Source organism: Trifolium pratense, linkage group LG1 (genome assembly GCF_020283565.1).
Source record: "Trifolium pratense cultivar HEN17-A07 linkage group LG1, ARS_RC_1.1, whole genome shotgun sequence".
Taxonomy (NCBI): Eukaryota; Viridiplantae; Streptophyta; class Magnoliopsida; order Fabales; family Fabaceae; genus Trifolium; species Trifolium pratense.
Window position 1 is genome coordinate 6,840,293 of NC_060059.1, and position 13,361 is coordinate 6,853,653.

A 13,361-nucleotide genomic window follows, 5' to 3' on the forward strand; every position below is an offset into this window, starting at 1 on the left:
AGAAAAAATAATTAGTTTTTGGGACACTTGTCCGACACGTGTCATTCGAGTGTCTTACAGGTGTCAGACACCGATCAAAGGAGTGTCAAACTAAAGAAAATATTAAATTTTTTCCGACACCGATATGAGCTATCCGAAACGTGTCGGACACCGCGACACACCTAATCATAGAGGTGTCGGTGCTTCCTAGCTTGTAACTTTGTGGAACGAATCTACATTCTTTAACCAATCGTGAACAATTGCTAAGAAGAAAAGATGACACTCATTGAAACTCACACACACAAAATTAATAAATTTTTCTTTTCATGAAATTGCAACATACATAAATAACACTCAAATTTACCATTTACTCATTTTAATTATATCCTATGACTACAATTTCATTATAGAAGGAACTCATTAACAACTTAGACTTCGATAATTTCGTCACTGTTTGTTAACTTCTTTTTTAATAGTGAAATTGTAGACTTTAGAATATTTCACAAAAACGTACTTAATATATATACATATATCTTATTGTCAAATATATATATATAGGGGGCTGCTAACTTAGACCCAGTTGGGTCTAAGTTAGCAAGTGCACCTTTTCAGTTGGACAAAAATACCCATTCTTTTTAATTAATTAACCAAATTACCATCAATGGACGTGGATCCAGTGTCGCGCGCGTACCGCAGGACCATGGTTACAAACCGTTGATTTCCATCAGACAGCCAAGATCTGATCTCATCAAGACTGTCTGATCAATCAGACAGCCCAGATCATCCGAATCCATCAGATTCCAGCGCGTGCACCACACTGGATTACACCCTGGAGAGAGAAGAATCTACTTTTTAAAAGCAGGACACGTGTCGCTGTCTGATCGGCTAGGCGTGATTTTTTTCCATTTAATACTTTGAACTCAATTATTTCGTTGTAAATTAATTTTTTTTTTTTTTTATACCAAAATTCATAATTTTTTTTCTCTACAAATAGAGACTTGGTTCGTTTGATTTGGACACAGAAAAAAAAACCCAATTTTTCACTACCTTAATCTCATTTTTCACTACCTTACATCAACTCACTGAAACCATTCTACCAGCAAAATGGTTTCAGATTACAACTCTCTGAAACCATTGTACCAGATAAATGGTTTCAGAAGCAAACACAATTAATAAATTACTCACTGAAACCATTCTACCAGTAAAATGGTTTCAGAATACAACTATGTGCAACCATTCTACAAGCTAAATGGTTTCAGAAGCAAATAACTAATAATCAACTTACTGAAACCATTCTACCAGCAAAATGGTTTCAGATTACAACTCTCTGAAACCATTGTACCAGATAAATGGTTTCAGAAGCAAACACAATTAATAAATTACTCATTGAAACCATTCTACCAGTAAAATGGTTTCAGAATACAACTATGTGCAACCATTCTACCAGTAAAATGGTTTCAGAAGCAAACACTAGTTTTTAATTACCGTTTTATCTCATTTAATTAACTAAAAATAGTTTCAGGTCTCCAAAAATTTCATAAAATATACCAAAAGTTCCAGAATATTATCTACTATTTTCCTGGTATAATGGTTTCAGTGAGTTGGTTGAGTGGTGCGTGTTAAATTACAACACACAAGTAACGTATTTAGTAGACAAAAAATGAGATTAAGGTAGTGAAAAATTGCATTTTTTTTTCGGTGTCCAAATCAAACGAACCAAGTCTCTATTTGTAGAAAAAAAAAATTATGAATTTTGGTATAAAAAAAAAAAAATTAATTTACAACGAAATAATTGAGTTCAAAGTATTAAATGAACAAAAATCACGTCCAGCCAACCATTGTGTGACACGTGTCCTACTTTTAAAAAGCAAATTTTTCTCTCTCCAGGGTGTAATCCAGTGTGGTGCACGCGCTGGAATCTGATGGATCAGGATGATCTGGGCTGTCGGATTGATCAGACAGTCTTGATGAGATCAGATCGTGGCTGTCTGATGGAAATCAACGGTCTGTAACCATGGTCCTTCGGTACGCGCGCGACACTGGATCCGCGTCCATTGATGGGTATTTTGGTAATTAATTAAAAAGAATGGGTATTTTGGTCCGATTGAAAAGGTGCACCTTGCTAACTTAGACCTAACTAGGGTCTAAGTTAGAAAACCCCATATATATATATATATATATATATATATATATATATATATATATATATATATATATATATATATATATATATATATATATATCTTTTTAATTATTTAAAAAATATACATATTTTTAATTTTTTTTTTGGTGTGTTACTTTGTGCCCAAATCTTGTGACAACCTAAAACCTTCTCACCTCAATCACACGTTCGTTCCTGTTATTTCAACCTCCGGCGTCTCACATCACTCTGCAATTCCTGTCACTCTCTCTACAAAAGGTAATCTTAAATCAACACTTCTCTCCCCATTCTTCATCTTTATTCGAAATTTTCATATCAATTATTCATCTGTCAGTTACTTTCTGAACCAAATATATGCATTTGAATGTGTGCTTCTATAAAATCACAATGTTCCTAACATTTATATGCTGTAGAATGTAGATATTTAGGGTTTGATTCAACTTAGTATAGTGAGGCTTTCAAAATTGAAGTTAAATAACATGATCAACTTTTCTTTATAGTTGAAACATTACGAACTTATGAACAAATATATGAGTTTCAACAATTAGACAAAACAAAGAAAAACAATCTGAAAAGCCGGTGCTTTTTGATAGTGTTCTTGTCTGTAACATAGTCCTAGGGTTCAGTCCCTGATAAGGGAGTGTCTACTTAGGGTGTCTGAGGATATGTGTGTGCCGCGTGCCGCGGCTCGCGCGTATGAATCTAGTCTCTGTCGTAAACACTGTGTCTCCCTTTTTTAGTGTGTCGCTAGGGTTTTCAGACTTCTGGGCCTCCCAATCATTGTCGGACACAAATCCAGCAGGTCCTCCGCAAATATTTTTCCCTTAGCGGGCGATGATTGGATGAGGTACGGAGCAGTCCTGTGTGTCTACTGTCTCGTGGGGTATGTTTTCTAGGTCAGTCACTATTGTCCCTCTTGAATGAGGAAAGGAACTAGGACTCATCTGGTTAGTCGTCTTTCCTTGGGGTACCCGCCTCAAGGTTCCAAACATATAGCATTTTTAATTAATAGCAACAAGTTAATACTTTTGGCTTTACTAGTGCAATCTCCATTTTTCTGGCTTTATCAATGCAACTTCTTTTATAATAGCATGTTTAAAAGTCACAATATTGTGTGTATTATTATTATGGCAGGTCATGAGATGACAAATATGGATGGAGATGTTACCATGGTTGACTCAAATGGTACACATGACAATGCTCTTGATGTGGAGCCTCTCAGTATTAGAATACCGCTAGAACCCCCCTTAGAGCCCGTTGAAGGAATGGAGTTTGCATCAATTGAAGAGGCAAAGAGTTACTACACAAGGTATGCTAAGAACAAAGGTTTTAGTTTTCGCATGGGACGCGTTACTAAATCAAGAACAAATGGTATGATAATTGGTCAAGAAATTCTTTGTTCAAAGGAGGGGTTTCGGGCCAAAAGATATATGAAACAGGATAATAGTAGTCTTATTAAACATGATGAAACAAGGGTGGGATGCAAGGCACGGTTATATTTAAAGAAAAATGATGATAGATGGATTGTTTCTAGATTTATAGGAGACCATAATCACGAATTATTTTCTCCTGGAAGTTCACAGTCTCTTCGCGTACATAGAAAGAAAACTAAAGTGCAAAAAAAACTTGCTGATGTGCTTGATGAATCTGGTTTAGGCCCTAGCAAAACAACATCTATCTTATGTACTGAAAGTATTGGTATTGATAATTTTGGATCTAGCCAGCAAGATGTTATCAATTACTTAAGTGTAAAAAGACAAACACAGTTAGAAAACGAAGATGCTCAATTGATGTTATCATACTTTAAGAATTGTCAGTTGAAGAATACTGGATTTTTCTATGCATTTCAAATGGATGCCGAAGGAAAATTAGCTAATTGTTTTTGGGTTGATTCAAGATCTAGAATTGCTTACAAATATTTTGGTGATGTGGTTACTATTGATCCAACATACTTGACAAGTAAATACAACGTTCCTTTTGTTCCATTTACGGGTGTTAATCATCATCAACAATCCATTCTTTTTGGTTGTGCTCTCTTATGGGACGAAACTGTAGAGAGTTTTGTTTGGTTGCTAAGTACCTGGTTAGAAGCAATGAATGGAGTTTGTCCTAAAACTATTTTCACAGACCAAGGCGCTGCTATCACCAATGCAGTTGGAACGGTGTTTCCAAAGGTTAATCACCGTTATTGTATGTGGCATATTGAGGAAAAAGTTCCAGAGTACTTGAATCATATCTATCATGAACGTGAATTTAAAAATCATTTTTACAAGTGCATTCACCAATCTAACACAATTGAAGAATTTGATTCTGAATGGGGAGCAATGATTGATAAATATGGGTTGCAAGATAATCAGTGGCTACAGGAGATATACTCAATTCGATCAAAATGGGTTCCTGCATGTGTACATCATATTTTTTGTGCCGGAATGTCCACCACCCAAAGGATTGAAAGTATGAATAAGTTTTTTAAGGATTTTTTGAATTCAAGTACTCCATTGAGCAAGTTTGTGACACAATATGAGAAGGCTCTTGATGCATGTTACAACAAGGAAAGGGAGAAAAATGTCAAGACAATGAAGTTAAAACCACTTTTGCGAACTTTATATCCCATAGAAGAAGAAGCTTCAAAAATTTATACAAGAAAATTGTTTAGGATATTTCAAGATGAGTTGGTTGGCTCTCAAATGTTTACCACCGAGAAAGTTGAATTTTCTGATGAAGTGATGACATACAAAGTTCATGAAATTTACAAAGAGAAGCCTAACTATTATGTGACTTTTCATGTAACTTCAAAAGAATCAACTTGTACTTGTCACAAGTTTGAATTTTTGGGTATTCTTTGTAGGCATATCTTAACCGTATTCCTAAAGAAGAAGGTACATTATCTCCCTTCACAGTATGTTCTACAAAGATGGACCCTGAATGCTAAGAAACAAAAAGTTCAAGGATTGTCAATTGAAGAATTTCAAGAAGGAGGAAACAAAGTTTCTAGCACTTTATTGTTTAATAGTGTTATGGTCCACTCTCTTGAATTTTCTGAAAGAGCTTCACGGTCAGAAAAACATCATAATATTGCAATTCAATGTTTGCAAAATGCAATTGAAAAACTTGATCTATTAGAGCTTGAAGAATCAAATGAGGACTTTGTTGATTCGACATCTTAAGTTGTTCCTAAAGCCTCCCACAGCGGTATAACTTTTTGTGACCCTCCACTTGTGGCAACTAAAGGGCTTCGAAGGACATTGCGGATGAAAGGCGGTTTGGAATTGCTTAAAAAGGGTTCATTTGCTTGTAGTTATTGTAAGAAAAAGGGTTATAACAAATGTAAATGTTCAGGTTTACTTTTTATATTGTAGAAAACTATGAAAGCATATAGTTTAATTCTGGGTTATAGATCATACTAATGGAATTTTGTTAATATGAATGTTTTGTTGCTGTCATATATCTTGTTTTCTGTCATGTTAATTGTTACTGTGGAAGATCCTTTTGACTTTTAGAATGCTGAGGACAAGCATTAGGCATCATACTTGGTGTTAGCATATGCGTTAATCCTATAGTCTTTTTTGTTCTATTCTATTACTCTTGTCTTGTGGCACTTCTTGTGCCTTGTATTTTCTGGGTCACACATGCTACATTACTACCATATGTTTTATGAGTTATCTAACAACAATAGTCAATAATTTGGTAGCGGGCGGTGGCGGCGAATACAAAATGTTACAAACACAATCCCTTTTTCAAAGTGTGAAGTGTGAAATGCAAAAACAAACATTCAACTTAACCTTGTTATTAGCAAAATATTGGTTGGAACTAGGGTTGGGAATAGGCCAGGCCTTGACAGGCCTAAGCCTGGCCTACGATTTTTTTTCAGGCCTGAGCCTGGCCTGCGGCCTATCAAATGTTATTTTTTTTGGCCTGGCCTGAGCCTTTTAAAAACCTGGCCTGGCCTTGTAGCCTGTTTAAAAGCCTGTGTTACATTAAAGCTTCTCTATATAGTTTTTTTAAATAGGCTAAACAGGCCTTAAAAAGTTTACATTTAAATTTTTATAAATTCTACAACATTAAGAAAAAGCTAATAATATGATTAACACAATAATTAAAAACTAATAAAATAACAAATACGATTAAGGAAAATTATAATTATTATAAATAATATTTTTTTATAAGATATCTATATATATAATTCCTAGATAGTTCTCCTACTATCCATCTTAACCCTAATCCACATCATTCATTTACATCCAATTAAATCACACAATAATGCCACATCACTTCCTTATATTATATCATTTTCATCTCTATTTTTTTTTGTTTCCACATCACTTCCTTATATATTTTTTCAATATAATCATTATTATATCATTCTCATCTCTATTTTTTTTTATATTATATTAGTCTCATAATAAATAATAAAGAATTATGCTTCTCCAATTATCCAAAAATTGATGTCACAAGATGTTACAAGTTTCTACATTATTATTGAATTATACCTCTCCAATTATCCAAAAATTGATGTTGTGATGTTACATTTTTCTACATTATTATAACATTACTTAGTGACAATGAATATGAACATGGTTGGATTCTCTTTCAATATTTATCCCATTTAAGTGTCAACCGTTTTCATAAAAACAACAAAGAGTTTATAATTTAGTCACACAAAAAAAATACGAAGATATACATTATTGACTTAATTACATTATAATTTTAGAGAAGAGTGAAGTTTATGCAAAAAGTTAGGTTATGAGATTGAAATATATAATAACCATTATCATTATCATATTTCATTCAATTTTAGTGTGTCGCCTATGCGTTGCACTATTGCATTGGCTGGCACACCCCACCAAAAAAATAAATATATTTCATTCAATTTTGATGGTCCGTACTCATTCTCTATACATATACGTATATATATTGGTTGGAGGAAGTGATAAGTACATCACTTTTATATTATTATGGTCCGTACTTATTATTATTATTATTATTATTATAATTTTCATTTTATAATACTTATTGTTATAATTTATACAAATAATTTTTCAACATTATAATATAAAATACCACATAACACCTGTGCATCGCACGGGTGTGGGACTAGTAAATAATAATATTATATAAATAATTATTATTATAAACAGGCCGGCCTATCAGGCTTCGTAGGCCTTTTTAGAAGCCTAAGCCTGGCCTATTTATGTAAACAGGCCGTTTTCAAAGCCTAAGCCTGTCATTTTTAATAATCAGGCCAGGCCAGGCCAGGCTTATACAGGCCAGGCCAAAGGCCCCTGTAGGCCGCCTGGCCTATTCCCAACTCTAGTTGGAACAACTACGTGTCAATATTGTCAAGCATTACTCTTTTGGTGAGTCACATACCTGAATTCCCATTTGAAGAAATACCACAAAATGCAATAAACCATGTCACCATATAGTATCAAATTATATCCACTTTGCCGACCACACATTAAGTCACATTTTTTCAAATTTATAGGTCACCCACCACAAACCACGTGTTCAATTTCTATAATTTTTCTTCTCCAATTAGAACACTACACTACACTTATGTTGTCCTATATAAAACACCATGCCAAATACAAACTATTTTGTTAGCTTGGTTTTTTTTTCATTATAGTAACACACTGCACTAGCATGCAAGTGTAACTTGTCATGACTTCTTCATTATTTAGGTGTTATTGGGTTGTTATTGTTACTATGTTCTTATGTTTTTGTAGTTGCATTTCAAGTGAGATTGGATTAGGGTCAAGATTATTGGCTAGTAAAGACCAAGTTTGGGTTTCTGATAATGGTACATTTGCTATGGGATTCACTCCATCAAAGACTGATAATCATTTATTCACTTTGGGTATTTGGTTTGCTAGGCTTCCAGGAGATAGAACTTTTGTTTGGTCACCTAATAGGTATACTACTACTCTTAATATCACTAGTTTTTGTATGACTTAATATTAATATATACTATATCCGTCATTAAAATAAATATAGAACTCTATGTACTAAATCACACGATTAAGAAAACTTGGTAGTAATAGTAAATTCGTTAAGGAATGATTGATGTTATTTAATCGCTGACATTATATTGATCTGAGTAGAATTGAACTCGGATCTCTTAAGTAAAGTCTCAACTTCGAGTCTTGTAGATAGAAAAAATGTGGTTGGAGAGACCCATATTAATTATGGCCAATCAGGTTCTCCAACAGAAACTACTCATCTTTAATGTTGGTAGATACTTCGCACCAATAACATAGTTATAAAAAAATTAAATTTTTCTGATGAATATTCTTTTATTTTGTAAATAATTTCATTTAAAAAATGTTATATATCTATAGAGATAAACTGGTTCAAGAACATGGGAGTGCAGAACCTTATCATCTCACAAATTATTATGCTAAGGAAAATGTCAACAGTGTAGTGTGCAGATTAGATGGTTAGTTTTGGTTTTTGAATTATTCAAAGAAAAATGATTAGTTTTAGTTTTTGGCTTAAACAAAGAAAAAAGTCATTAATCATATCTCCATCTAGTCTGTAGTCTTTACAAAACTTTTGACAGCTTATGAATTATAATCATGTATCTCTCTACCAAGTTGTCAACAAATTTAATTTTCTTTCTCAATCCAAACAGAAACTCTCCTACATCACAAGAAGCAGTTTTGGAGCTTGACACCACAGGAAACCTCATTCTCATGGACAAAAAAATCACCATATGGACCTCAAACACATCAAATGCAAATGTTGAATCAGCAACCATGTCAGAATCAGGAAACTTCATCCTTCACAACACAAACAATCATCCTATATGGCAGAGTTTTTCTCAACCTTCTGATACACTCCTTCCAAATCAGCCTCTAACAGTTTCTTCAGAATTAACATCACAAAAATCTTCATCTCATGGTGGTTACTATGCTCTCAAAATGCTTCAACAACCAACTTCCTTAAGTCTTGCACTAACTTACAATCTTCCAGAAACTTACCAATCTTTGTATGAAAATGAATCATCATACGCCAACTATTCTTATTGGCAAGGTCCTGAGATTTCGAATGTAACTGGTGAAGTTATCGCGGTTTTAGATCAAGCTGGAAGCTTTGGAATTGTATATGGAGATTCATCTGATGGCGCGGTTTATGTTTATAAGAATGATAATGATGATGCAGGTTTAGCTTCCGCAATTCATCAATCTACGCCGTTGACTGTTCTTAGGAGACTAACACTCGAAGAGAACGGAAATCTGCGGTTGTACCGTTGGGAAGACGTAAATGGATCGAAACAATGGGTGTCACAATGGGCTGCAGTTTCAAATCCATGTGATATTGGTGGAATTTGTGGCAATGGTATTTGTAAATTGGATAGAACTAAGACAAATGCATCTTGCACTTGTTTGCCAGGAACTTCTAAAGTTGGTAGAGATGGACAATGTTATGAGAATTCATCACTTGTTGGAAAATGTAATAATGGAAAAAACGAAAACATGACATCGTCGCAGTTTAGGATTTCAATGGTTCAACAAACTAATTATTATTTTTCTGAATCTTCAATAATAGCTAATTATAGTGAGAATGATGTTTCTTCTGTATCAAAATGTGGTGATGCATGTTTATCAGATTGTGATTGTGTTGCTTCTGTTTATGGACTAAATGAAGAGAGACCATTTTGTTGGGTTTTGAAGAGTTTAAGTTTTGGCGGTTTTGAAGATACGAGTTCTACTTTGTTTGTGAAAGTTAGAGCAAATAGTTCATGGACACCAGAAGGACAAGAAGGAAAGTCTAATAGTTCATCTGATGGAATGGGGAGTGCTAAGGAGAAAGCTGTGATTATTCCAATTGTTTTAGGAATGATAGTTCTCATTTTTTTGCTATGCATGTTACTATATTACAGTGTTCATAGAAAAAGAACTTTGAAAAGAGAAATGGAAAGTTCATTGGCCTTATCAGGTGCTCCAATGAATTTTACTTACCGCGCATTGCAAATCAGGACGAGCAACTTTTCACAACTTCTAGGAACTGGTAAGTGTACCATCAGTCGAATTTGTCCCTAACTTTTACGAATTAGTAATTTCGTTCCTGAAGATGTGATTTTGTTGTGGAGTCTACTTGGATTGCAAACATCTATATTTAACGTGACATGTGATGTTTTATAACGACTGAACTTAATGGTGCGACCATTTTGATTGATGTGTGATTGGAAGAGAAGTTTCGATTTCAGTTAATTTGTTGCTAACTGTTTATATATTTTGTAGGTGGATTTGGAAGTGTGTATAAAGGAAGCCTAGGAGATGGTACCCTAGTGGCAGTGAAAAAACTTGATAAGATTTTGCCTCATGGAGAAAAAGAATTTATCACTGAAGTAAACACAATTGGATCAATGCATCATATGAATTTGGTTCGTTTATGCGGCTTTTGTTCTGAGGGACCACACAGGTGTGTACTATTTTATTTACAATTTTATCATAAGAATCCAAATTTCAATGATTTAATTGGCTTGAGCAATGTTTGTCTGGCAGGCTTTTGGTTTATGAGTACATGAAGAATGGTTCATTGGATAAATGGATCTTCCCTTCGTATCGAGGGCTAGATAGAATACTAGATTGGCAAACTCGCTTGGATATCGCCATAAATACTGCACAAGGGATTGCATACTTTCATGAGCAATGCAGAAATAGGATCATACATTGTGACATCAAACCAGAAAATATTTTGTTAGATGAAAACTTTTGTCCTAAGGTATCTGATTTTGGACTTGCTAAATTGATGGCAAGGGAACACTCTCATGTGGTAACAATGGTAAGAGGCACTAGAGGTTATTTGGCACCTGAATGGATTAGTAATCGACCTATAACTGTAAAAGCCGATGTTTACAGCTATGGTATGCTTCTTTTAGAAATCATTGGTGGCAGGAGAAATCTTGACTTATCCTTTGATGCAGAAGATTTCTTCTATCCTGGTTGGGCTTATAAGGTATATTTCATATGTGAAACACATTTGACATATATACATTGTTTTAAAAACCGAATCGAACGGTTTAATTAGTTGAATCGTGAACCAGCACTGTCTATGATGTAGTTATTTGAATGGTTCAACCACAGTTTCGTGCTGGTTTAAATCATATTGAATCATGACCTTAAGGTCTAGCCAGTTCGTTGTCCGGTTTGGTTTTTAAAACATCGCATATATATCCAACCACTTGAAAAAATACTGATAATATAATGTTTGGTTATTATAGGAGATGACAAACAATGGATCAATAATCAAAGTTGCAGATAGAAGATTAAATGGTGCAGTTGATGAAGAGGAGCTAATTAGAGCTTTGAAAATTGCCTTTTGGTGCATACAAGATGATGTTTCAATGAGACCACCAATGGGAGAAGTGGTGAGAATGCTTGAAGATGAAGGTTCAAATAGCACAAATATAAACATGCCACCAATGCCACAAACAGTACTAGAGGTAATTGAAGAAGGGTTGGACCATGTCTACAAAGCTATGAAAAGAGAGTATAATCACTATAGCTCATTCACCATTACAAGTCATCTTACATCTCATGCCACATGTAGCAACTCCACAATGTCACCAAGATAGTGTTTAAATTGTAGCATAGGATTTTTTGAGGTTGTAATTGCTTGCTTTCTTCAAAAGCTAAGAATCGGTCTTTTGTGCCATAAAAATATCATAAAAATCATAGCATTAAGGAAAAAAAAAATCATGGAAGATTAAGATAAAGTGTGTGCAAAAAAATAGGAATTTATTGGTAGATTAAAATTAGGGTATAACAGGAAGGTAATATCTAAAAATACACTTTGTTAATTTAATGTTACTATTCTAAAAAAACTCTTAAAAAGGAACTAAGGGAGTAAATAGTCATAGGATATATATATATATATATATATATATATATATATATATATATATATATATATATATATATATATATATATATATATATATATATATATATATATATATATATATATATTTGTTTTTGCAGTAGCAATGTACTCCATAAGTTTGCACATTTATCTTTTATTTTTGTGAATGTATGCATAAAAGATGAAAGAAAATAAAAGTGAAAAACAAAAGAAAATATGAAAAGAAATAAGAGATGAAATAAATAATTATACATGTAGTATTGCATGAAAAACTAAGGAGAATGAATTCTAATATAATGATGGTGTTTGAGTATTTTTGATGATTAATATGCATAACTCCAAGAATCAAATTTAATATATGAGAATGAGAGAATTGTGTATGATTTATTTTTTACAACAATTGTGTATGATTTATTAATATTAGTATTTAAATTTTTTTAATTTAAACTTTATAATTGGTTGTTAGTGTCATGCGTGTAATTGGTTGGTGGTGTTTTAGAGATTGATATGTATGACTTCAAAAGTCGTATTTATCATAAAATATGAAGAAAAATAAATATGTATTATTTAGCTAAGATTAAAAATAAATAATTTAAATTGCGTCAAAAAAAAATAAAAATTTAAACTTATAATATAGCCAAAATTACATAAGGGGTCATTTATCTTATTTTTTGTAACATTTTAGTCATTTATATTTTTTTTGGAAGGGTATATATTTTTTTATTTACGTCATTTATCTTTTTTGTTTGTAACACTTTACTTTTTTATCTATTTTTTTTTTCTATTTAGATCTTTATCTTTTATAATGCACACATATAAACCAATTTTCTCATTTTTTTAATTGAAAAACATAAGATTATTTTATTTTCTTTGATGGGGTGACCTGGTCGAACCAATCACAGTTTTACTTGTTTTTTTCAAAATATTGATCTCGAGTGAAATGAGCATAAATAGTTTAGACAAATCGAATTTGATTTTTTTTTTACAATGAAACTTGGCATTAAACCAATGATCTCTAATATACTGACTAAACCTTTTGATAGAAATAATTCTTAGCTAAACTTTACTTAGGGTGTGTTTGGTAAGTCTAATAAGTTAGCTTATAGTTTATTGGACTCACTTATGCTTGTTTGAAAAAAATAAAAGTGTTTACTAAAAAGCTTTTCTCACGAGCTTATAGCTTTTTTTGAGATACTATTTCAAGTAGCGTTTGAGCTTATAGCTTATAGTTTTTTTTACAGTTTTTTCATTTTTTACCTTTAATTTAATTTAATTATATTTTATAAAATAAAAAATTACCCACTAAAAAAAACTACCCACTACACATAAATGTCCTTTTATGTCTTTTTATATT

The 13,361-nt window shown here is 32.7% G+C and overlaps 1 protein-coding gene across 1 annotated transcript; it reads left to right on the forward strand.

The window, feature by feature from the left end:
• The first annotated feature begins 2,276 nt into the window (after positions 1-2,276).
• On the forward strand, positions 2,277-11,861 carry LOC123904109 (G-type lectin S-receptor-like serine/threonine-protein kinase At5g24080). Its single transcript, XM_045953821.1, has 7 exons — positions 2,277-2,398; positions 3,275-5,285; positions 7,867-8,052; positions 8,772-10,150; positions 10,384-10,564; positions 10,648-11,101; positions 11,367-11,861. The coding sequence occupies exons 2-7, from the start codon at positions 3,283-3,285 to the stop codon at positions 11,718-11,720; spliced, it is 4,557 nt and encodes a 1,518-aa protein (XP_045809777.1). The 5' UTR covers positions 2,277-2,398; positions 3,275-3,282; the 3' UTR covers positions 11,721-11,861.
• The last annotated feature ends 1,500 nt before the right edge of the window (positions 11,862-13,361 follow it).